We start from the raw sequence: 25,274 nt of genomic DNA, 5'->3' as shown, positions 1-25,274 counted from the left end.
TTCCTTTCCATTATTCTCTTGTTTTGTTGGTTTCTTCCCTTTGTTCCTCCTCCTCTAACTCCCCATCCTTCTCTGTTTGCATTTGGTTTATTTTTGATTTCCTACCCTGTGAAGTGGCCGTATCAAGTACCTCGATATGTATCAGATGCTGCTCCACATGTCCCCACCCTTAGGTTTGGGAAAGAAATGTCCGCCAAGAGTCGCCCACAAGGTAGACCCTCCTCTTCCTCCATCTTCCCTGTGCTCAACAATCTTTCTCCCATTGGCGTGACCACAAGCCAAAGTGTGTGTTTTGCAGTTTTCCCACGTTCCTTCTCTTTGTTTTGCTAGCTCCCTGATATTTTTTTGTGGAAGGCCCTACTTCATCCTTACTGTCATTACTGTTTCTTAATAACATAGAGCTTAACTAAGCAGACTTAAAGTTATGGTAATTAACATATTATGTTTATGGAAGAAATTTGCTCCCTTATGACATATTATTATTATTACTATTATCATTGTCTCCTTTAAATGGTAAGCCCTAGCAGGAGTTTTACTTTGTGGAGCAGTGTGTGTGTGTGTGTGTGTGTGTGTGTGTGTGTGTGTGTGTGTGTGTGTGTGCGTGTATGTGTGGCTTCTACTGCTTTTCTGTGGGAGTAATATGTTGTATGTGTGGTGTCACTGGTTCTGTCTCTGCTGCCCATTCCCTCTCATTCTTTTTCTCATCTCATCTCAGTCTATCCACTGTTGGAACGATTTGTGTGTACTTATGCGTGTGTGTGTTTGTCTGTGTGTTAGAATGTTAGTTCTGCACAGCATTGACAAAAATATGTCAATGTGATTTTTTATTTTATGTTTTTTTTTCTTTTGTGGTTATATTTTGATTAAGAGAAATGAGAAATAGACCCTATTTCCACCTGATATTAACATGTGATCTGTCTCTGGATATCTCATCTGAATCAGGAAAACCACATGAGAATGCTATCACCATCATCAACATCTAGCAATGGTCAGGCTACACAGGTCTTAGGAGCATGGTTTGCTCAACAAGTTGTAAGTAAGTTCCCCTTATTATACCTCTTCCTGCCTTCTCAAAGTTCACATCAAAAAACTCAAGACTACTTCTTCCTCAGGAAATAAAATAATAGGATTGTTAATCCAGTGGCATATCAAGAAACTCTTGAGGAACAGCTATGGCCTGTGTGACCAGGGTCACATAACTGACAGGGACAGTTGAGCTAGCAGCAGTCCTGGCAAGCTTTTCCACTGGCTGTGATTAGTTTCTTAAATTATTGAGTAACATTCACCTCATTAAGATAAGTTAAGGCAAGACTTTTATTGATCCCAATAGGGAAGAATAGATTTTTGCAGCAAATGCCTTTCATGGATATATTGTGTGTATGCCATAGACTGTAACAATAAAGGATGTAGCTACCATGACATCACCCATTGGTTTGTGAACTCCTGTTTTGAAGCCTTGGGGTCAGCACTTTGGCTGTTGCCATCGTGTTATGTGTTATGGAGCCAGAAGTGGCCATTGCTGGGTGAGAGGGTGGAGCTGTGGAGGAGCGAGAGGTGGATCTGACTGAGAAGCCATGGACGCTATCAGCAGACAGCCTGTCACTCAAAGAGGCCTGCCCTTAATTATATGTCTCTTTAAGCTTTTATAAAATGTAAATGGGTGAGTTATATAAAAATTCTTCCCACTGTACAGTCACATGAATGTTGAAATTAGCTATAGAAACCAAAACTGTTTTTATACCAGGCTGTAAACATGTTTATTTCTGCTGTAAAGTTGGGCATTTTAACATGGGGCTCTATGGGGATTGACTGACTTCTGGAGCTAGCCTCAAGTGGTTGTTCAAAGAACTGCAGTTTTTGGCTATTCTATGCTAGTGTTTCTCAGCCCTGGACGTTGCCACTTCGTATGTGCCTCTTTCATTGCAATCAAAGCTCACTTTTTGGCATGTGCCAGAAAAAGTTTTCCACTTCCACTTTTAGGGACCATAAAGTTTAACCATTAGACTGCCCATGAACATTTTCAGTTCAAGCTCTTTGAGACTTTTTTATTTGATCCACATGTTCAAATTCTGTTATTGTTGTGACATTTAGAAAAAGACATTTTTTTTTTTTATGGCCTTGATCTCGGTCTGTCACGTGACCTTTGCCTCTCACATTTTTTGTTGTGATCCACCATGTTTGTTGATAAGTCCACCAGCTCTGCCTAACCATGTTGAGATCTACTCACAGTGTTAGTGTTAGTCTGTGATCAGATGTCATTATCAGATCACAAATGCAGTTGCCGATTGCATGCTAATACAAGGTGTAAATGGGATCATATGAAGTCCGTGTGGACACAGTGTAGCGTATCCGTCACTCTTCTATTAGGCTGGTAGGGTAAAAGGAAAAATTTGTTTTAAGTAAAATATACAGTCATTCAAGCAGTCTGTCTCAATCAGCTGCTGTACTTTTGATATTTCTAGCTGTTTGTACTGTTGTTTTTTCTAATTGTGGAGCCTGTGGTTGTATGTGTGTGTGTGTGTGTGTGTGTGTGTGTGTGTACATGTGTAGGTGAGTGTTTGACCATGTGCAAATGGGTGTGGATATACAAGTATATATATGTGTGTGTGTGTGTGTGTGTGTGTTTGCCCCTCAGCTCTCTATCCCTGTCTCATTCTGACTCTGGTCTTTCTTACTTCCTGCACTGCCACTGATAGCACATGTAGGTGAATGCTTTATGTGTTCAGGGGAGCTCAACTCTTACAAAAACAATTTCACAGCGTTCTGTATGCATTTAGTGGTGTCGTTGGTCCCATATAAACTGCTAAGGCTGCCCAAGCTTGGTGGAATGGACACTCTTTATTGCTAGCTGCCACTGTACATGTATAGCATACTCAACCCCTTCAACTTCAAGTTGTTAATTGATAGGATGGTAATCACAGAGTCGAGCTCCTACGACTGTTGAGGCACCTTCATGGTTATGCGTTACATGCCTACTCTCACCTTTTTTTCAGTCAATGTCAGTCTTGCACCAGTGCACTTTGACTTGCAGCGTAGTGCATATTGTAGCCAATAGCAGTGAATGTGAATGTCTAGTTTGTCTCCTCTGTACGTACTTGTAGAGAAGGCTTTTTGTGTGCTGAACTTATTCTCAGTAACATATATCAAAATGGCCAAACTTGCATGTGTTCAACAAAAATTAGCAGAGCATGTTTAAGGTACTTCACGCTAAGTCATTGAATCCATGGGGGGTGTTGGATCACAGCAGCACACAGATTGATTTCTCTGGTTGAATTGTGTGTTCTGATGGGGCTGTTTGCTCTCATTCACTGATCTAAAGTCTCTCTGTCCCCGCTCATCTCCTCCCCTCAGCGCCTCGTCAAAATGAACATGCCCATCGCTGATGACAACAGTGTCCATTTCACCTCCACTCTGATGGCCCTAATTCGCACAGCTCTGGAGATCAAACTGGCCTCAGGTCAGAGAAACACTCCACACATCATTATAATAGAAGAGGATAAAAAATTGCAAAGGCTCTATCACCTGTGTGAATTAATCTAGATCTCGAAACAACAAGAAAAGATGTATCTGAGAATCTCATGTGCGAGAACAAACGTAGGACAATAAAGGATCTGTTATTTAACTTGGAGCAAGGCCTCTCAGGACTTTGTAGGTAATCAATAAAATCTTGAAATCAGTTCTAAAAGAAACAGGTAACCAGTGTAGGGAAGCCAGGATCAGTGTGATGTGTTCATGTTTTCAAGTTCGAGTCAAGATTCAGACACGAGAGGGATTTTTTACTGATGCCAGAGAGCAAGGAATTGTAATAATGTAATCGACTGGTTAGTAATGCATGAATAACAGTTTCCAGATGTTTGTTAGAAAGGAAGTATCTGATCCTGGAAACATTTCTGAGATGGTGGAAGCCAGATTGAACTACTGAATTTACATGTTTGTCTAAACTGAGCATATGATCAAAAATGACCCTGAGATTTCTGCAATGTGGAATTATTGAGTGGGACAGAGAATCAAGACTGTTTGATATTTGAAAGTTTGTGCTATCTTGTTCTATGATCAGTATCTCTGTCTTCCTGCAGCATTAAGCTGCAGGAAATTTTGTCTTGTCACTTATGAATGTCATGAAGGCAATTTAGCAGGTTAATCATGTTTTGAGAGTTATTTGTTGGATCACAGCTTAAACAGATCTCAGTATCATCTGCATTCAAATGGAAACTGATATTTTGCCTACGTATAAGATGGCCAAGAGGGAGCTAGTCTCACCCCCAGACAATCAGAGATCTCCGCCTTCTGATAGTCTGGGGACACTCCTTTCTAAAGTGTGTTTAACACACTGGAGAAAACAGCCGGCAACAAAGAAACGCCTCCTGCATTTTTTAAAATGGCACGCCCTCCCGGAAATGTGTGCTCACCCTTTTCTCATCAGCAAGGAAACAAACACACAGTGAGCTTGAAAATGGATGCCAAGAAATTTAATTCCGTTTTATCAAACGTGTGCTCAGTCCACAAGAATGTGGAAATGAAGGACATACAGCGACTTTGTTTAAAACTTTTAACGCAGTTGGACTATGTTTACGAGCACAAGAGTTCAGCGAGCCACCGAAGGATTGCCCTGCGGATTTACTATTGGTTCTGCAACGTAGGGAGTTTTTTTAAACTCTGAAATTGTATCCGCCCATCTAAACACAAAATCAGGGAGAAAGACATCAGTCTTTTGTTAAGCAAAGCGTCTAAAGACTGACTTGTGAGTCTAAGAGGGAGCATGTAAATTGAAAATAGAATCGAACCTAGCACTGACCCCCTCTCTCTCTCCTTCTTTCACACTTAACTGTCCTGTCCATTAAAGGCAAAAAATGCCCCAAAAATAACTTTAAAAAAAAAAGAAGGAAATAAATTCTTTGCATTTATTAGGGGTGGCATCTAAAATCTTGCCCATAGGAGGATTCATGACATGGCCCACAATATCAACAGCATTCTGGGGTTTAACTGATCTTTCTCAATTAAAGAGGCAAAATATGCGGCTCTAAAATTTTTAACCTCTGCATAAATAGTCGAGACCTGACTAGATTTTTCATTTTACAATTTTATCTAATGAAGTGGAACATGAACTATAAAAATTATTTTGCAGCTCACTTGTCAGATTGACACATAAAGAAGTTGAAGGCAGTGTTTAATTTAGCAGCAGAGAATAAGTTAAAAATTCTAGATCTTTTTTTAGGAACAGGGGGACAAATAAAAACAACAATATAATAATTAGATAACACAATATTAAACACAAGACACTGGTGGTCAGAGAAAAAGATATCTTCACATTCTATACCATAAGATAATGAGAGATGATCAAAATGACCTTTTGTGTTTGTAGATTAGTCCAACCACATGCTAAGTTAAAAGACACTAAAAGGTTTTGAAACTCCTGGTCCAGTTGGTCAGAGAGTCAGCAGACATGCACATTATAATCACCAAGAATGAGCAACTGATCAGACAAGGCAGCGTTTCAGAGAGCAGCTCAGCAAACTCACTGGCTGGGGCGGCTGTGGCTCAGAGGTAGAGCGGGTCATTCCCCAATCAGAAGATCAACAGTTCAGTCCCCAGCTCCTCCAGTCATGTCGAACTGTCCTTGATACTGAACCCCAAATTGCTCCACGATGCTTCCATTGGTGTGCAAGTTTGTTAAAAATTGAGTAGCAGGGGGCACCTTGTATGATAGCCTTGGTCACCAGTGTATGAATGTGTGTGAATGTGATTCCTACTCTAAAAAGCACTTTGAGTGGTTAGATGACTAGAAAGGCGCTATACATATGCAGGTCCATTTACCATGATAAAAGGGGAAACATATTTAGGCGGTCTATATATTATCAAACACAAACATGGTGATTTTCCTTTAATTATAAAAGGAAGGGTTTTGAAAGTGCTAAAAAGACCACGCTCCATGCTCGAGCATCTGAATTATTATTCCTCTGTAATTATGGGCAACCCCACCACTCCTGTCTTATTTTCTGAGCTGATTTAAGAAACAGTTACCAGGAGGGCAGGCTTTAAGTAGGGGGACGGGGTCATCTTGTGACAGCCAGGGTTCTGTGATTATGAATAGATCAAGGTCATTTGACAGAATAAAGTTATTACATAAGAAAGATTTATTTACCATTGATCTCATATTTAGAAGAACTGGCCGCAACTGGTTGGGTTGTGCTGATAATGGAAGGCACAGAATTTTGATTAAGTTGAATATGACAGGAGTTGAAAATAACTGCTGCTGAACTTTATCCACAGTGGCTGGTCTTCTACCACAAATAGCAGTTATCTCATTCTGTTTTGAGTCATCTAGACACTGTTTGGAGGGGAATGCACTGAATAGTCAGCAGGACCGGTATTAATAAAAGAAACAGGAAATGTGTGCCCATTTTGTTTGGATGAAGATTATCTCTTTTACATAAGTCCCTCCTATTCTAAAAAGCATCAAAATGATTGATAACGCTAAAACTAGTGGCAGAACTGAGTAGACTAATGGAATGGTACGGAGCCCTTTAAAGGTCAAGTTGGGAGATTTTTTTTGGACTGACTTTTGCGTCCCCTCGCAATACTTTTTGCATTCCCTCGCAATAAATTTTGAGTTCCATCGCAATACTTTTGCGTCTCCTCGCAATAGTTTTGCATTCCCTTGCAATAACGTTTTGGATTCCCATGAGCCACCATTGTCACTACCTCTTAGATGCCCACATTGATCAGTGACCAACGTAAACTTGTATAAAGCTGGCGAGATCTCCTTTTAAACTGTAGTGTTGTTATTATTGTCTTTCATGCCGTTGTAAGTAGCCTACTTAATTAGGTTCGGGAACTGGCACCGTGTCGGTTCTGTGTCAGTCGAAATGCGCTATTTGTGACTCCGGGCCCAACTCTGCCACTGACTGGCCAGTCTGACATTTCTTCATAATACATAAAGAACATTAGTGAAACATATACGCCTAACAGAAACATGTGTTAGTTGGGACAAGTTAGTGGTCACGTTACTCGTTCCACAGGCGAAGGACCCACATACAGTAAATACACCGGTTGTAAGTAACTTTTAACATACGTGAGTCTTTGTGACTCTTGGCTCTTGTCCCCTAATTAATGCTTCAAAGTGTTTATTGTCATATGCACAGTAAGGAAACGTGTTTCCCTGTAGAATGAAATTCGTTCTTTTCTGTCACCAATTAATGCTAAACAATATAAATCTATGAATCTTGTATCTATATGTTTTATGAAGACCCTATGTGCGCTCAAAGCTGTGGCACAAGTTACGCACCGAAATCTGGCGGAAGAAAAATAATAGTAAGACGAAAATAAGTATTGATTTGCCTGACATCGATTGATTCAGTTTCAGCACCGCGGTAGTGGTCAGCTCCTGTTAAGATATATACAGAATGAAAGCGGACAAGGTAATGACAGATATATAACTTGAGAAATAGCTTTCAAATTGAATCAGAGATTTAATGTATTTTCAGTAGAGGCAACTTTTTAAATTATTGCTTTCTTTTCACTTTCTGCATACTTAAGATCGTTCTTTAAGAAGCTCTTAACAGGAGCTGTCCACTACCACGGTGCTGAAACTAAATCAATCGATGTCAGGCAAATAGATCACCCACCACTTAATCAGCGCGTAAGTCACACACAACGCTGCTACCGAACACACTAATTCCCTGCTGCTCATGTGTATGTGTGTTCTAATAGTTCTAATGAAAAACTAAGACGATAAATATTTGTTAATGACCTATTTTCATAACAAAAACAAGACTACAAATAAATAAGAACTAGTCTTGGTAAGAGAATCATGAGGAAATGTATTATATTTAAACAAAAAAACACAGACGCTTTGCTGAGGCCAGTGCCGTCTCCCACCACCTCCAGGAAGCTCCCCACTGCGTCAAAATGCAGCACAGCCAGGCACTGCAACTCTGAGGCTGAGGGCAAAATTGCACCGGGTTGCCCTCCGGACGTGTGGAGAAACTAGTTGATGGGGCGTTGTATCCCAGCACGGGGCAGCCGGTACTTCATTTGGACAGCCCGGTCTGACAGTACGTCAAGTGGGCTAAAGTGCTGACGCACAAATGCATTTACATATATGGTTTGACTTCACACACGGTGACACTGTTGGTTAGCAGTGAGAATATGCTGTAAAGCAGCCATGGTATCTCACACATGTGTGATGTGGCAATGCCATAGGCGTAGGATTGGGTAGGGACAGTAGGGACATGTCCCTACCAATATTCAGCCCCTTCTGTACTGTCCCTACCAGTATAATCACTGGCTGTCGGCGTCCGCTCAATATGGTACATAAAGGGTTAACAATCGTTGGTGTCTACCATACGTCCCGCCTCTAACCTCGTATTGTTCATCGATTGGCTCTACCGTTATTTTGGTAACGTGTGATTGGTCCTCCCTAGCGCCGCTCTCTCCACTGACTTTGTGGGTGCGCGTCACCGTACAGTTCCCGGCAGTTCATGAGGGAATGACACGTACGTGCGCGTCACCGTTAGCACTCCACTCCGGAGTGCCGAGTGTGAACGCGCACCAGTGATCTGTGACCATAGACATATTCACATAGACGCCGCATCGACTGCCTGAGCACGTCCTGCGCCCCCGCCATATTGGGTGGGTCTTCTCACATAAACTGACAGTCGAGCTCCAATGCCCACGGAGGAAGGATGCTGGTATTTTGTGCAGCCTACGGTTGTAATAACATGTAAGCATGACAAATCAGAAGTTCCAGTTTGGTTTTGTTCTTTTTACACTTTGTGTTAACTTTTTCTAGCAAAAATAGAATCTATAGTAACGTTGTGTATGATTTTATTCACTTTACAAGTTGGTTTTCATTTTGAAGGCTTTTTAATAAACACATGAAACCAAAAAAACAATGTTTGACCTGTCAAATTATTCTTTGTTGGGTAGGCCTTTCAGTCTAATGACTTAAGACACAGCCACTATTCATCAAACCAGATATCTTAGGAATTACGCTTTCATTTACATTCTTAACAACCTTGAGAAGTATCAGTTTGACACATGGTAGGTAATGTTTTCTCAGCACTGTTCATGTCTACAAATGTTGCGTTTTTTCTTCTCCAGAATTTGGCACTTAACACTCACGTGCATGGCTGCACACCTTTGTGCACATAATCACTTTTCCACCAGCTGTGCTGCAAATATCCCCTGCTGCTCATCCTTCTGTATCTTTTTTCAAATTATCTTGACCACAGTCCCATTTTCATAGTTAAAATACCAATACCAAAATTAATTTCAGTGTAAATATTGAAAATGTTTTTTACTACTTTTGAGGGATCACAGCAGTCAGTGTAATAAGAATAAGAAGAACTTTATTAATCCCCAAAGGAAATTTCAAAGAAGTCTGTAAGATCATCTATTTAACAAAGAATTATGAAGTCTGATGGCTGTGGGTATAAAAGAAAGTGAGTGTGTGTGAGAAATAAACTCAATCAACAATCAAGCTTTTTCTTTATTAAAATATATTAATAAATGTATTAATATGCTATACTATGTTTTGTATTGTGTATATTGTGTTTATACAGTATATATATATATATATATATATATATATATATATATATATATGGCATTAACGACTTAGATTTTTTTTCGGGTCGACTTATCTGTCAATAAAGTCGAAGTCGAGTTGACAAGTCATTTGATGTCATCACATTGACACGGCGGAGGAAAGTTAAGTATCTCCACACATGTGATGTGTGTCTGTCAAGGCCCAAACATACGGGCGGAACGTACGCGGAACGGACTCTGCGGAGGTCCGCGTGGACTCAAAGCGTCTGCAAGCCCTGTGCGCGCAAAGCTCAGATTTTACGACCGCGCACACCAGTGACTGCTCGGCATGTATTTTTCACATCGCAAGGATTTTTCACAGACATTTTTACAGGAAACTACAACACAGAAGTGCGCTCAACTATGAACGCCTGAATGACTGTGGACATTCCTCGCAGAATGTACTCTGTTTATAGTACGCCCGAGTATGTTCACTTCAAGGATAAAAGTATCAGCGTAAGCCAATCGGAGGCAGCGATTGCATTCCCTACATAAGCACACAGAGAGAGAGAGAGGGAAAAAATGCCCTAATATATACATGTATATATATATATATATATATATATATACACATGTATATATATATATATATATATATATATCCCACTCTGGGGTTGAGGTGACTAAAAGAACTGTGTTGTGACCTAAATAATATACTATTGCTATCTGCAGAAAGTATTAAGGCATGAAATCCCACATTATTAATGTACGAAAGCATTCTGTATCATAACTACATGTGTGCCTTTTGTAACAAACCAAACCGCATGAAAATCAGTTGAAAATTCAGTGGGTTGTTCTATTTTACTTGTGCATACAGCTCCTTCCTCAATAGAAGTGAATGCACTGTAGAGGCGAAGCAAGACCCATCCAAGATGGCGGCCGGCTAGGACGCCGGCTCCAATAGGCAGTGGCAGTCAATGCGGCATCTATGTACAGTACAGGCCAAAAGTTTGGACACACCTTCTCATTCAGTGCGTTTTCTTTATTTTCATGACTATTTACATTGTAGATTCTCACTGAAGGCATCAAAACTATGAATGAACACATGTGGAGTTATGTACTTAACAAAAAAGGTGAAATAACTGAAAACATGTTTTATATTCTAGTTTCTTCAAAATAGCCACCCTTTGCTCCGATTACTGCTTTGCACACTCTTGGCATTCTCTCGATGAGCTTCAAGAGGTAGTCACCTGAAATGGTTTTCCAACAGTCTTGAAGGAGTTCCCAGAGGTGTTTAGCACTTGTTGGCCCCTTTGCCTTCACTCTGCGGTCCAGCTCACCCCAAACCATCTCGACTGGGTTCAGGTCCGGTGACTGTGGAGGCCAGGTCATCTGCCGCAGCACTCCATCACTCTCCTTCTTGGTCAAATAGCCCTTACACAGCCTGGAGGTGTGTTTGGGGTCATTGTCCTGTTGAATAATAAATGATCGTCCAACTAAACGCAAACCGGATGGGATGGCATGCCGCTGCAGGATGCTGTGGTAGCCATGCGGGTTCAGTGTGCCTTCAATTTTGAATAAATCCCCAACAGTGTCACCAGCAAAACACCCCCACACCATCACACCTCCTCCTCCATGCTTCACAGTGGGAACCAGGCATGTGGAATCCATCCGTTCACCTTTTCTGCATCTCACAAAGACACGGCGGTTGGAACCAAAGATCTCAAATTTGGACTCATCAGACCAAAGCACAGATTTCCACTGGTCTAATGTCCATTCCTTGTGTTTCTTGGCCCAAACAAATCTCTTCTGCTTGTTGCCTCTCCTTAGCAGTGGTTTCCTAGCAGCTATTTGACCATGAAGGCCTGATTTGCGCAGTCTCCTCTTAACAGTTGTTCTAGAGATGGGTCTGCTGCTAGAACTCTGTGTGGCATTCATCTGGTCTCTGATCTGAGCTGCTGTTAACTTGCGATTTCTGAGGCTGGTGACTCGGATGAACTTATCCTCAGAAGCAGAGGTGACTCTTGGTCTTCCTTTCCTGGTCCTCATGTGTGCCACATTCGTAGTAGCGCTTGATGGTTTTTGCGACTCCACTTGGGGACACATTTAAAGTTTTTGCAATTTTCCGGACTGACTGACCTTCATTTCTTAAAGTAATGATGGCCACTCGTTTTTCTTTAGTTAGCTGATTGGTTCTTGCCATAATAGGAATTTTAACAGTTGTCCAATAGGGCTGTCGGCTGTGTATTAACCTGACTTCTGCACAACACAACTGATGGTCCCAACCCCATTGATAAAGCAAGAAATTCCACTAATTAACCCTGATAAGGCACACCTGTGAAGTGGAAACCATTTCAGGTGACTACCTCTTGAAGCTCATGGAGAGAATGCCAAGAGTGTGCAAAGCAGTAATCAGAGCAAAGGGTGGCTATTTTGAAGAAACTAGAATATAAAACATGTTTTCAGTTATTTCACCTTTTTTTGTTAAGTACATAACTCCACATGTGTTCATTCATTGTTTTGATGCCTTCAGTGAGAATCTACAATGTAAATAGTCATGAAAATAAAGAAAACGCATTGAATGAGAAGGTGTGTCCAAACTTTTGGCCTGTACTGTATTTCGGTCAATTATATCTCCCCTTTAATAATACTAATTGGTTTTCAATCATATATCGTTGTAAAGCCTGATTAGTCACCTTTACAACAAGGTATCACTTGTAAGAATCGTGCTTTCGTTGAATGAGCAACACAGCTAAACGTGTGGGTAGCGCCCCAAAAAAATGTGCCAAAATCCCCTGCAATATTCTCCTGTTGGTATTCACTCTTGTTAAGAGTTGCTTGGTGGATTGGATGATTGCACTCTCCCACAGCAATAAGGAAAAAAGACAATACATATTGGCCATTTTTTCTCTTTATTCATTTTACACTGTCAGGGACCTCAGTAGCGTGTGGAAGATCCATACGCAGCCACAAGAGCTTGGCACCTCCTCCTCATGGTTAGGGTGACCATATTTTGATTTCCAAAAAAGAGGACACTCGGTCGGCCACGACATAGCCTACTTAAATGATACTCACAGTTTACTCAAAGATGCCTTATCATTTTAATATATTTAAAATTTATATGTATGGATAGAAAATTCAGTTATATTACAAAATAATATCTCTCAAAGACAGAAATTCAGATAGGCCCCAATAGGGGACACATACACACACTAGAGTGTGGCAATCCAACCCCGACGGTACCTGACGGGTCAGGCCAGGTTTGGTCAAAAATGTAGCTATAAATTGTATTCGGGCTCGGGTCGGATTCGGTCAGCTTTCAGTGAAAATGTAGTGTAAAAATAAATAAAATCCTATTGTCTGTCTTGTTTATTGCTTGGGCACTGTTACTTACATGACCACCTGAACATAACACACACAGACACACATTGGCTGTTTGTTTCTACCTCTTCCCTCGCTTGAAGTCTCGGACCTCCAGCCGCCCGCCTCCGCCTTGATTAAACGCTGAAAATAAAATAAAAGAGGGAGCCAGGTTTTTCCTATTTTATCTTATTTTGTTTTATTTCTCCCTCTCCTCTCGTTGGAAGCGTCGGACCTCTCGCCTCCCGCTCCCGTCTCAAACACGGAGGTCTCCCTCTCTGCTGAGCACCCACAGCGCACGCCCGGCCTGTTAAATAGCCTGTAACTGTAACAACTGTGTGACACAAACTCAGTGCTTTGGTCATTAAATAATGTCGTTGGTTCGGGTTCGGACAGAAATATGCGGCCCATGCCGCACTCTAACACACACACACACATGGAAAACCGGACATTATCATTAGTTTATAAAAACCCCCCAGACGCCCCGGACGGGACGTGAAAAGTGGACATGTCTGGGCAAAAGAGGACGTTTGATCAGCGTACTCATGCTGGTCACCAACCTAGCCACATTTTGCTGTGGGATGGCATCCCATTCTTAAACCAGGAGTTGTTGAAGTTGAACCAGCGTGGTTGTGTCAGTCACTCTGGCACGCACAGCATGCCCAAGCTGATCCCACAAGTGTTCAATTGGGTTGAGGTCTGGACTCACTGCAGGCCATTCCATCCTCTCCACGCCCAAATTCTGGAGGTAGTCTGTCATGATCCTGGCTCTGTGGGGGCGAGCGTTGTCATCTTGGAGGATAGGGTTAGGTCCCAGATTCTAGAGATATGGGATTGCCACTGGCTCCAGAATCTCATTCCGATATCTCACTGCATTGAGATTGCCTTCAATGATGACAAGTTCTGTTCTCCCATTGAAAGATGTCACGCGATCTGTGTAGCAATCTGCATAGCGTTCTCCACGCCATCTCCACACTTTGATCCTGCCATCCAGCTTCCGCAGACAGAACCTTGATTCATCACTGAACATGATTCACATTCTTAGGTTCCACTGTCGGTGCTGTCGACACCAGCGCAAACGGGCCTGACGGTGAAGGCCAGTCATTGCAGGCTTCCTGGCAGCCTTATAAGCATGAAGACTGGCCATGTGCAGTCTGTTCCTCACCGTCTGATCAGAGAGCTGTCTGTGGTACCGTTGTGCAAATCTTGCCTGAAAATCTCTGGAAGAAAGCCTATGGTTCCTCAGTGAAGCAAGGGTGAGGAACCGGTCTTCTTGGGGTGTTGTCTTCCTGGGACGCCCACTTCTCGGTCTGTCTTTGACTTCACCAGTCTCAAGGAACTTGGTCCTAAGTTTGGACATAGTACCAGGGCTGACACCAAATAATGCTACCACTCTGTGTACCCGAACACCAGCTTCCAGTTGCCCTACTGCACGGGCCTTATCCTGAAGGGGACAAATGCATGTTGATGCTTGGAGCACACACAAACTCAACAAAGTTGCAGGACCCATGCACACAAGTGCTGTCAATTAGGTGCTAATCAGGTGCCAGTCACACACCTGTGACTGGCACACACCTGCCAGCACTTGAAGCTCAAAACAAGAGTGAATACCAACAGAAGAATATTGCAGGGGATTTTGGCACATTTTTTGGGGGTGCTACCCACACATTTTGCTGTGTTGCTCATTCCACGAAAGCATGATCATTACAAGTTATACCTCATTGTAAAGGTGACTAATCAGGCTTTCCAATGATATGTAATACTACACCAATTAGTATTATTAAAGGGGAGAAATAATTGACTGAAATAATGTTTCCAAACATTTTTTGAGGAGTTTATAACCACTACCAGCTGCGTATCATGCTGACGTTAAAGGGCGTTGTTTTTTTTTTGTTTGGTTTTTTTTGTTTGTTTTGTTTTTTTATCAGTGACATCCATATTTGAAGTATTGTCTACTATCACAGCTACATATGAGTCTGGACAGACATGGATGCAAACTGTAACTGCAACTTAACTGGTTGGTGTATTTCCAGTTTACTTGAAAACACCACATACTGTGCTGTGATTGGCGGTTGATCTATGTGTTTTAATAAAAGACATTCAAAGTGTAATCTCTTGATTTCCAGGCATGGTAGCCCAGCGGCTGTGTGATGCTGAGTTAAAGAAGGAGTTGTCTACAGTGTGGCCCAGCCTCTCTCAAAAGACCATGGATCTATTGGTGACACCACATAAGCGTAAGCATTTCATCATTATCTACATCTTGAACTTTCTGGTGTCACACAAACTCCTTGTCACAACCTGGCTTAGAGAGGCCATGATTGAGGAGACACACCATGCCAGAGATTACACACAGTAACTTATTTGACAAAACTAGGTTATGTGACAGAACATGAAAGGACAGGGGATGTATACATCAATGGCGTCAGTAGTGCAGGGTGTGCAAGGTAGGTGAGAATGGTTTATGAATATTGTAAAATGCATAAAATAAACAATGGAGAAGAAAGTAGAACCTAACACTGCCACATAACCAGAGGGGTACCTGCAGGGAGAAACAAAGAGAAACATCTGCATCTGGCTGCATCTCAAGTCTCTTAAATTGCATCCATGTTATTCTCACTTGTATCTTTTCCTTGCATCTTAGTCTCTCCCACGAGGGATGCATGAAAAGATGCAAGAAAACCAAGGGAGAAGAGAGGAAATATGTTTATAGAGAAATGGGACGTTCCCTGAAAAGCGTCACATGAAACAACTTCTGACACTGGCAGTTGATCACCACTGGATCAGCTGTTAGTCGGCTATATTAACAGCTGTAGAAACTTTTGATGGAATTTGTGTCTGCACACACATAAAATAATATATATGTATATAATATATCAAAAAGACACACAATTATCACTGGCAGAGCAGCAGTCTTTTCTCTCTGTTTAACAAGCAACAGCACATGAATAACAACCTGCATCTTGTATTTATATTGAAATTATTTATTGATTATTTGTACCTGTATTTATTTCTAATCAAAATGTTTCAGGAAAAATTTAAATTATGAAGGAGTGATCAGCTTCACATGTGACTGATTGGAAATGACCATCAGTGATGTAATAAGTGTTTCTCGCTGACAGACACATTCTGACTTTGACTGTCTCCATAATAAATGTTAATGGGACAAATAACAGATCGTGAAAAGAGGGGGGGGGATAAGAGCTTGGAAACAAAAATGGTGCACCAGTATGATTTCCGGTTCCAGTGGTGATCAAGAAGCAAGGAAGTCACATTTAAGAGACTTGAGATGTAGCCATTGATGACCAACCTATTAACTAAGCTGGGAGGTGAATTATGAGAACACTGCTGAATAGGTAACAGTAGCGGTTGTCACAATCCCAAAGAGAAATTGTTCATTATGTAGGATAACACAAAATTATTTCTGCAGGGAATTCTTTTAAATCATGGCACTGATGATGTTACAGTGTCTCCAGCATTTGAGAAAATCTTTCTTGACAAATAGTGTTGTTTCTTCACTCACCACCAACTTATTAAATAAAGTTACCTTAATTAAGTAAGCTTACATAATCTTCTCAAATTCACAAGGTACTGCACATAATTAGCCTGAATATCTCAGTGGTATTACCATGGTAACAGTACATAATGAGGCATTATGCTTCCCTTTGTATAGCAATACAAAGTGCTTTGGAGTTGCTCTTTTCTAAAGTATATATATTTTTCTATTGGGAGCAGCTACAGTGTTGCGAGTCTTTTTCTTTCTTCCTGATCACGTCTTTTCGACTCAGCACCTGGTAATATGGATGTGCGTGTGCCTACCTCTCCCAAATTTTGTGCTGGACCAATGGACTCGTTTGGAACTGGTGGTGCCCCCTATCGACCATAACCCCCTAACCCTAACCCTGATTTATAGACTGATTTGTGATATGCCAAACACATTTTTTTTGCATTTGTAGTGCCCCCTAGTGGTCACTTCAAGTGAATTTTTCAGGGTATGTTTCAGGTACTAATGTGGACTTATCTCGCAAGTTTCATAATGATTGATATTGAGGAGGTAGGCTGATGTCTATGCTGAGGTATGCCCATTTTGAAGTTCATTTGCAAATATCTTGCAAACACAATACAATGAGGTATTAACAACATTTTGATAACTTCTGATAAGCTTGGTCCAATAATGATCCACAGAAAATGTGGTTTTTCATAAAATTCAGAATTGCGGAAAATTGAGTCATGTGGACCTCAGTGGTTCCTGAGGCCTTTTTGTAGAGCCCATTGAGCTGGACTTGCGTGTCTAATTTCAAGTCAGATGGACTAACGGTGTGAGGGGCACAAATTTCACATGTACAATGTACCATCTTACAAGAATTTGCTAGTTAGAAAGAAAAAAAATAAGCACTCATGTTTCAGCCCTTCCGGCTTGAACTGCCAATTAATAAATAGCCCTACAGGTAAAAGGAAATACACATACTTTTGATTTTGGGGTGAACTTTAAGTTCCCCTTTAGGGATGCTCTATTTGCCACTCTACTTCTGCCATGACATCAAAATTTTGTAATTTGTTTTTGGGAAAATTGAAAATCTACCTAGTGAAAATTTCTAGTAGCTCTTGACAGTATGTACACTAAAAAATGTTTATGCACTGCGGGCTCATTTTTCAACAACTGAAAAATCTGGCTGGTTTGACTGGGGAGGATGGTCTGAAGATGCTGTATAGCAAGCTTGGTGTCAATACATCAAAAACTGTGGAGGAGATAGGTTTGGACCTAACTGTATCAACTCAGTAAGTTAACAATAAACAGGAAGAGTCCCAAAGTCCAAAGTCCTCAGTTCAATTTCCCCTCTCATTTACAGGCAAGATGGGGGTGAAGATAACAGATATGGGGGTTTAGTCATCTGGTAACGTGCCTTTATGACTTTTGTGGATCGTAACTTATCAGGTATGGAATTAATCTGCTTATCCACAGTTTAAATTCAGACCAAACTTTTCTAAGAGTCAGTTTTTGAGCCACAGCAAAAGCCAAATTTGTCCTGCAACAGATTAGAGAACGCTGTTTTTTTTTTTTTGCCGAGCCGATTGCTGGAAATTTCAAACTCTGGTAGATGTTGATCAGGAATCAGAAGTCAATGACAGAATAAAACAGAGCAGTCAATGAGATAAAATTTTCAGAATCTGTGAATCACTGCAACCACTAAATACCTTGACCTTGAGAAAAATATTAGGCTGATGGGTCCAGTAGTATTTGGTTAGTTCAGACAGACGCACGCACGCATGCACACACACACACACACGGCCAAATGCATGATTCCCTCCAGGGCTATGCCAGGCAGAGGTAGCTTACCTGGAACAGGAAAGAAGTCCTGCCCCTGCTCATGTCCTAAGGAGAGTTTAGCACCAATTTTAGAATTCAGAAAACAAAGATGCATGAAAAGTGTCTGGAAATAAAATTGTTGCCAACTTTATTTTTGTTGTTTGCATCCCTGATAAATGCAAAAAAGAAAAGGTTGTGTAGCAGCAAAGAAATAAATAAATCTTCAGCTCAAATGCAAATATTAGCCTAACTACCCTATTCTGCATTACATTGTTATTAGAGATTATTGCCTTATAGCCAATACATTATAATTTATCATGACCACTGATATTTTGTACAGTCTCTCCAAAAAGCAAACTGTTATTTGAGGCTGCAAGGAATTTGATGTGTAGCTTTTTTATGGAGATTGTGAGCAGAATTTAAAGTGAAGCATTTTCACTTTTAGCTGTCTGATAGATTCTGCCCCAGGTGAGTACATGTATGATAGACTGAGAACGCCTGTGTATCTGTCCACTTGACTGCACGCAAAAGGCATGAATGCAGTTATAACCTTTATTTTTGCTTCCATCTTCCAGAAGTGCTCACCACATAATTACATAACAAAAATGTCAAAATGCTTATTTTGTTTACCTTAAAGATATATTTTGATTATTTACTCTGAATTAATTAAATCACTTATTGTAAGACGTTGGTCTTCTCTAAACTACACCATTAGGGAGAAAAGCAGGTAAATAGAGATGAGTCAAGAAGAGATGAATGAGTCAGTAAAATACCCTCCCCTCCCCTCCCCTCCCCTCCTGCCTTTTTTCTGTCCTGTCTTCCTTCCTCACATTATTTCTTCTCTCCTCACCTCCCCAGCTAATGAACTGACAGTAGGGAAGGTTTATGCAGCCCTGATGATCTTCGACTACTATAAGCAGAATCGAGCAAGAAGGCTGCAGCAGCAGCAGCAACAGAGCATGTCAGGCTCCCAGGTACAACATCCACACAGTTGCCTGCACACGCACACACACACACACACACACACACACACACACACACACACACACATTGGATGTACTAGTGCAAACCTGCATGCATGTGGCCATATATTATGCTTGCACATGCTGATACACACCTTTACTGTACCCTTGCATGCATAAACACGTTAAAAAAAATTGTTTTTATATCCACCAGCCATTCACGGGTGGACTACAAAATGTATGTCTGCTTTGCCAAGTTAATCTTTTCGGTGTGAAAACATTTAGTGATTGGTAGCCTGCTAAAGTAGCTTAAATAAAGCCTCACTAAGCAGTAACAGCCAAGCTGAACATGAATTTGGCTGCTGGCTGGTGGTTATTTGCAACCTTGCACATCTACTGTACAGGTGCATGTTTGTTTCCACATATACAAACACTGACACAGATACACACAGATGTACTACAAGCATGACTGCGACAAATGAATATTTTGGCCCGTCTGCACAGCTGGGTGGCACTAAACCCCCGCTATCAGGGCTGGGTGCAACAATATTCTGCCTGCTGCCTCTGAGTGTCTTCAGCATGTTGCCATACGTCTCTCCTCCACAGTGCAAGGTCGGGGCTCTGTTTAAGCCATTGCTGCCTCTGACTCACATGCAGGAGAAAGATCTGCCTATGATGTTAAACAGTGTGGAGCCTCCCAGCATGCTTCAGCCACAGCCCAAATCCCATGCCAGGTCCCAGCCACAGACCAGACCTAGCTCCAACTCCCTCAACAATGGAGGCACGCTGTAAGTTCAACACTTCAGGATCTAAAAGTTAAAGGGACAAATTACCTCAAAATCAAAAATACACATTTTTCCTCTTACCTGCAGTGTTATTTATTGATCCTTAATGTTTCGGTGTGAGTTGCTGAGTGTTGGAATATGAGCCGTAGCGATCTCTGCCATCCCTCCAATGTATGGACATATAGTATAAAACATATAAGAAAAAAACAAACAAACTAGAAAGCAGAATGGTCATGCTTGCTATTATATGAAGGCTGTGAACCTTAAGATTAACTTAAGATGCAGCTCAGCACTGTGTGTCAAGGTCTTCTAGTCATAAACATTATGCTGTAGTTAGGCACTTATTCAGACTTTTAAAGTTTAGATAGGGGGTAAGTACATTTTAATGGAAGTATATGATGGCCATTCACATCATCAACTATGTCTCATAAGTTGTTGCAGTAATGTTTGGGTTGATACCGCTTCTTATATAGTTTGGGTGCTAAATTTAAGCATGTTTTACCACTCAATAATTGATAAAAATAATCAAAAATCTCTTTAAAATCCTACATTATGACACAAAGATCCTGAGGAACACCATAGAAAAATATATGCTGATATTTGGTATCAAAAAGGAGATTCAGGGCCGGACTGGGAAAAAAATTCAGGCCAGGAGTCATACATCCACCCAGGCTATCCAATCTACACATTACATGCTCACACACGTGCACGTACACACGGACACACATATGGGCTAAGTAATCACCAAAGCTCATTTTTCCAGACTGACAGTCACACAACAACTCTGTTAAACACAACTGTAACAGCAACCCTACTCATAGTCCTCCAGTCCAGTGAATGAATGGGTATTATGCTGAACTAAACAACATGATTGTATTATTTTGTCAGCAAATCATTTTGATGTCAGCTTATCGTAATCAATATGGCAACACTCATATTCAATGCAACAGTAAAACAAGTAAAAATATAAGTCAGCATCAACTTCAACTTATCTGATCTTATTTCAGTAACATTAGATCGATACTCAGAACTTTTGAACTTAGACAGATAACAGCCTAACCTTAAGAGGGGTCCCAAAACTGTTTCAGCCTGTGCTGCAACCCACCTGTGGAGGTATTTCTGACCCAGGAAGACCTACCAAATATTTTATGCAGTAAAATAAACAATGTAGCAATGTTCTCACTACCATGTAAAAACAAAGGTGAAATAATTAAAATGTTTCTATGTATTGGTCAGTAGTCATCAGACACGGGCACACGTACACACCCCTCTGCTCTCTGCTCCACCTGACTCCCCACAACCAAGCTGCTTTCAGTTTACAGGCGCACTGATTTGGGGGCGGGCATGGGCGGAAAGCGAAACAAACTAATCACGTCTTGAATCTACAAAAAAAAACCTTTTTGACCAATCATTGTGACAAATGCTGACAAGTACCTTATCATTTCTGACAGCAGGCGGGCTCTCTGCCAGCCAGCACGGCGCTGCGCAGCCTGCGCTGCAGAGCGCACCTTAAAAAAAAAAGAAAAAAAGACAAGCAGGCCAGAGCAGACCACTTGCAGACCAGGCCACCAGGGAACTGCCTGGTTCTCTCGTGGGCCAGTCCAGGCTGAGGAGATTTCTGTAGGAATGACATTTTTCAGCAATTGGATGGCAAGCACTTATTTCCTGAAACTGCTGAGAAATACAAAGGGCAAAGGAAAGACTCGTGGGTACCAATAAAACCCATTTTCATTCAGACATTATGAGGTCAGAGGTTAAGGGATCCCTGTGAAAATGCCCATGTCATTTTCTTTTGCCAAAATTTAGCCTAAATATGGGGCATATTTACCCTTTGGGCCCTAGGCCTTTTTGAGGTATTTTTACTGCCTTTACTTTTAAGCTCATATCAGTCATTATAAAGGCTAAATACACATGCTATATCTTGGGTTTTTTTTTCAGGACAGTCTAGGCTATCCAGATTTGCCATCATTACATGTCTGTCTATGTGCCTGTATTTTATTATTGTACACTATTAATTTTATCAATGAAAAAAACCATCTGTGTTACTAAATTCTTACATTTTGACATGTATCTCACCATAGCAAGTTGGAAGTTGACATATTCTGCCACATCTGAAGAGGGGAGACTCTCTGGAATCTGGCAATATAAGAACCATGATGGTGGGACATTCTGGCACTTCACAGTTGTCCAAAACATGTGGTTTGTGCCAGGCGGACATAATTGCCAACATTTTTTCATTATTGCAAGAAATTCCACTGACTCATTCACAAGTCAAAAATGTGTTTTATTTGAAAGAAACATGCAATATTTACATCTAAGATAATGGAAAAATAGTAATAATATTATTCCTCACTATATGAAGTGACTGATAACAAGATCTGTATAATGTATTGTAAAGCAGTTCGTCAGGTTTTTATTTTGTAGACAATTGATCTGTATTTACAGTGTGATGGGATGACAGCACAATGATGTGTTTGGTATCATCAGAAAGCTCTGGTCCTGCGCTTTCATGTGATATGTGTGACATTTCTGTCTGACCCTGCGTTCGCAAGTAATCCATCCAAGAGTAATGTGTGTGCAAAGCTGTATGAAAGCTTTGTTATACATAATTTTAGTGTAAATTTATCATTGTTTTTCCTTGTGAAAACATTAGGCTACTGACAAGTGCTTGGTCTTGTCGGACAGCTGTGGTTCCGCTGTTTCACATGATATGCGTGGCTTCTCGCTATGATGCATGGTCACGGAGAAAATCAATAGAGAAGGTGTGAATTTGGACGCATTTTGCGTCGTTCGGGCCCATAGGGTTAATCCTCTTCCTGAGAAGCGAACATGATATGGTTGGTACCACTGGATTCCTCAGGTCTTCTGATTTCATATGATACCATTATGATCAGCTATATAGTGATGATAATGGTATCAGCTTGTCTCAGAAGTTTCCTATCAACCTCAAGTCTGCTTCAGACATGAAGATATTATTAGCTAGACAGAAAACTATTTGGCAACTATTTTATAATAATCAGTTGTCGAGTTATTTTCCAAGCAAAAATGCCCAGAGTTTGCCAATTCTAGCATCTGCAGTTTGAGGATTTGATGATTTTTTCCTGTTTTATATATTAAGATTATTTTTAGATTTTGCACCATTAGTTGGATGAAACAAGACTTTCGAAAATGTCTTTAGATTGATGAAAAAGTGAGATGGACTTTTGTAGCTGTTTTTTTTTCACTGTACAGAGTTGTTGGGATTCACTGGACTACAGATGATTTGGCATTTGTTAAAATCTAAACTGGACATCTGAGGGCTTCTTTTCTTGCCATCTAAATGGTAAGAGACCTCATGTTCTTTGTTCTGCAACAAAGGACAGTTATTTGACACCCACCTCCACAGGATGCCACCTCAGACCTTGGTGAGAGTCAGACTTGATTGGACAGTACTGCTTTTTTATTGCTCTACAGACTTCTGCTCTCTTTCTCCTGGACCATGACCTGCATGCCTACAACAGGGCCAGAACCTGGAAACCAGTGACGTTAATGTGCCAAACACAAGGTTTGCAACTAAGAATCAAGTTGTGTTAGCACCCCAGTGTCTAACTCTGCATGGACCCTGAGCGACCAGCTTCCTCAGATCTGCATCTTTGGAACAAGGACACAACAAAGACTGCACCCGGAACCACAGCTCTTTCCAGCTTTCCCCTACCGGCTAACAAAAGCTGCAAGCCTCAAACCAACTCTTCCCTCCATTCATTCAAGGATTGGTAACGTAACAACTGGGCATAGCTTTATCCAAGCTGTACAGGCTAAGCAAGACTGTTTCACTTGTTGAATGTGATTTAATGCTGTTTACTGAGTTGTTCTTGTGATTGTTTGCAGTTAGGTTATTGGTTAGTTGGCTTTGCCTAAGCTAAGTGAGGTTAGTTTGCTAATGCTTTCACAGACAGAGTCTTGCATGCAACTAAACATCCTCTACACTAATCCAGACCCTTTGCAACACATATCACATTCACACAGACTCATCTACAAATTTGCTTTCAACAGAGCTACACCCAGACAGGCAGCTCACAGTTCCCGTTTCTTTTACTTTGTCTTTGTCCTGTCCACACGGTCAGACAAACACCTCCGAACGGCCCTTTGATTACCACACCCGCCTTTGTCTTCCCCTCTCTCTCTAGCACACACACACACACACACACACACACACATATACACAACAAGCTTGTATATACACTGCTTAAATAAAGGGAACACATAATCATCACAGTGTAACTCATAGTCAGTCAAACTCCTGGCATATCAACCTGTCCAGTTAGAAAGCAATACTGATTGTGAATCAGTTTCACCTGCTGTTGTGCAAATTGGACAGACAGCAGGTGGAAAGGAGAGGCAATTACCAAGACAACCCCTATTTAGGAATGGTTTTGCAGGTGGTGGCCACAGACTATTTCCCTCTCTGCGTCCTTTGCGGTTGATTCTTGGCTAGTTTTGCACTTTTCCAGTGCATCACCACTAGTGGTATCATGAGGCGGTATCTGCAGCCCACCGAAGTTGCTCAGGTTGTGCAGCTACTCCAGGATGGCACATCCATACAGGCAGTGGCCAGAAGGTTTGCTGTGTCTCCCAGCACAGCGTCAAGAGCATGGAGAAAATATCTGCTTCTTTGTGCAAGGAGGAACAGGAGGAGCACTGAGAGGCTCTTGTTTTTCTTGAAATCTGATTGGCTCAGCCGCAGTCATCAGTTATTACTCATGGCAGACCAGGCTAGTTTGACTGTTGGACAGAAAACATGGATAAAGCCGGTAAAAACAAAGAAAGGGTGGCGTGGAAAAAACTTGAATTAAAAAACTAAAATCTTTATGAGAAGAGGCAGCAAAGTGCTCCAAAATAACTGACCTGTTTGGCCACGGCATTGGTCGACACACTGAGGCTGCTGGTGCTGCTAACGATGGAGATGGAGCTGGAGCCGACAGTGCCATAGCAGGTGCATTAAAGTTAGCTAACGTTCATGAGCATGTAATGTGCAAGGTTGGCTTTCGCAAATTGCGTATTTCTTCTAGGTGTCCGGTTCAAGAGGCCAACTAGCCTAGTAGGTATTGCATTAAGTCATTATAATTTAAACCTGTACTAAAAGAAAATATGTGCTTGCTTTTTTCCAGTGGATGCATGCAATTAACGTTAGGTGGTGCTCCCAGTCCCAAGGACAATGAAGCTGAGGGACAGACTAACCCCAGTCATGATGAGGAGGAGGATGAGACCAGAAATATGACAGGTGCAATGTGAAGGCATAGCCTACTATGCATTACATTTTAGCCAGAGGAAAACATTTTTACTAGTATTAAGTAG

General features: G+C 41.2%; 1 protein-coding gene across 1 annotated transcript; it reads left to right on the top strand.

Moving 5' to 3' along the window:
* Window positions 1-81: 81 nt before the first annotated feature.
* LOC125890491 (probable voltage-dependent N-type calcium channel subunit alpha-1B) lies at window positions 82-19,947 on the top strand. Its single transcript, XM_049579161.1, has 5 exons — window positions 82-211; window positions 3,352-3,457; window positions 15,015-15,122; window positions 19,052-19,167; window positions 19,762-19,947. The coding sequence occupies exons 1-5, from the start codon at window positions 137-139 to the stop codon at window positions 19,945-19,947; spliced, it is 591 nt and encodes a 196-aa protein (XP_049435118.1). The 5' UTR covers window positions 82-136.
* Window positions 19,948-25,274: the final 5,327 nt, after the last annotated feature.

This window comes from Epinephelus fuscoguttatus, linkage group LG6 (genome assembly GCF_011397635.1).
Source record: "Epinephelus fuscoguttatus linkage group LG6, E.fuscoguttatus.final_Chr_v1".
Taxonomy (NCBI): Eukaryota; Metazoa; Chordata; class Actinopteri; order Perciformes; family Serranidae; genus Epinephelus; species Epinephelus fuscoguttatus.
This window is presented reverse-complemented; position numbering and strand designations above follow the sequence as displayed.

What these genes read in the sequence shown, in the direction of transcription:
- LOC125890491 (XM_049579161.1), top strand. Translation starts at nt 137, where the DNA reads ATGTATCAGATGCTGCTCCACATGTCCCCACCCTTAGGTTTGGGAAAG. An exon ending in CGCCAAGAGTCGCCCACAAG is followed by an intron (nt 212 to 3,351) that starts GTAGACCCTCCT and finishes TCCTCCCCTCAG; the next exon opens with CGCCTCGTCAAAATGAACAT. An exon ending in AGAGCATGTCAGGCTCCCAG is followed by an intron (nt 19,168 to 19,761) that starts GTACAACATCCA and finishes TCTCCTCCACAG; the next exon opens with TGCAAGGTCGGGGCTCTGTT.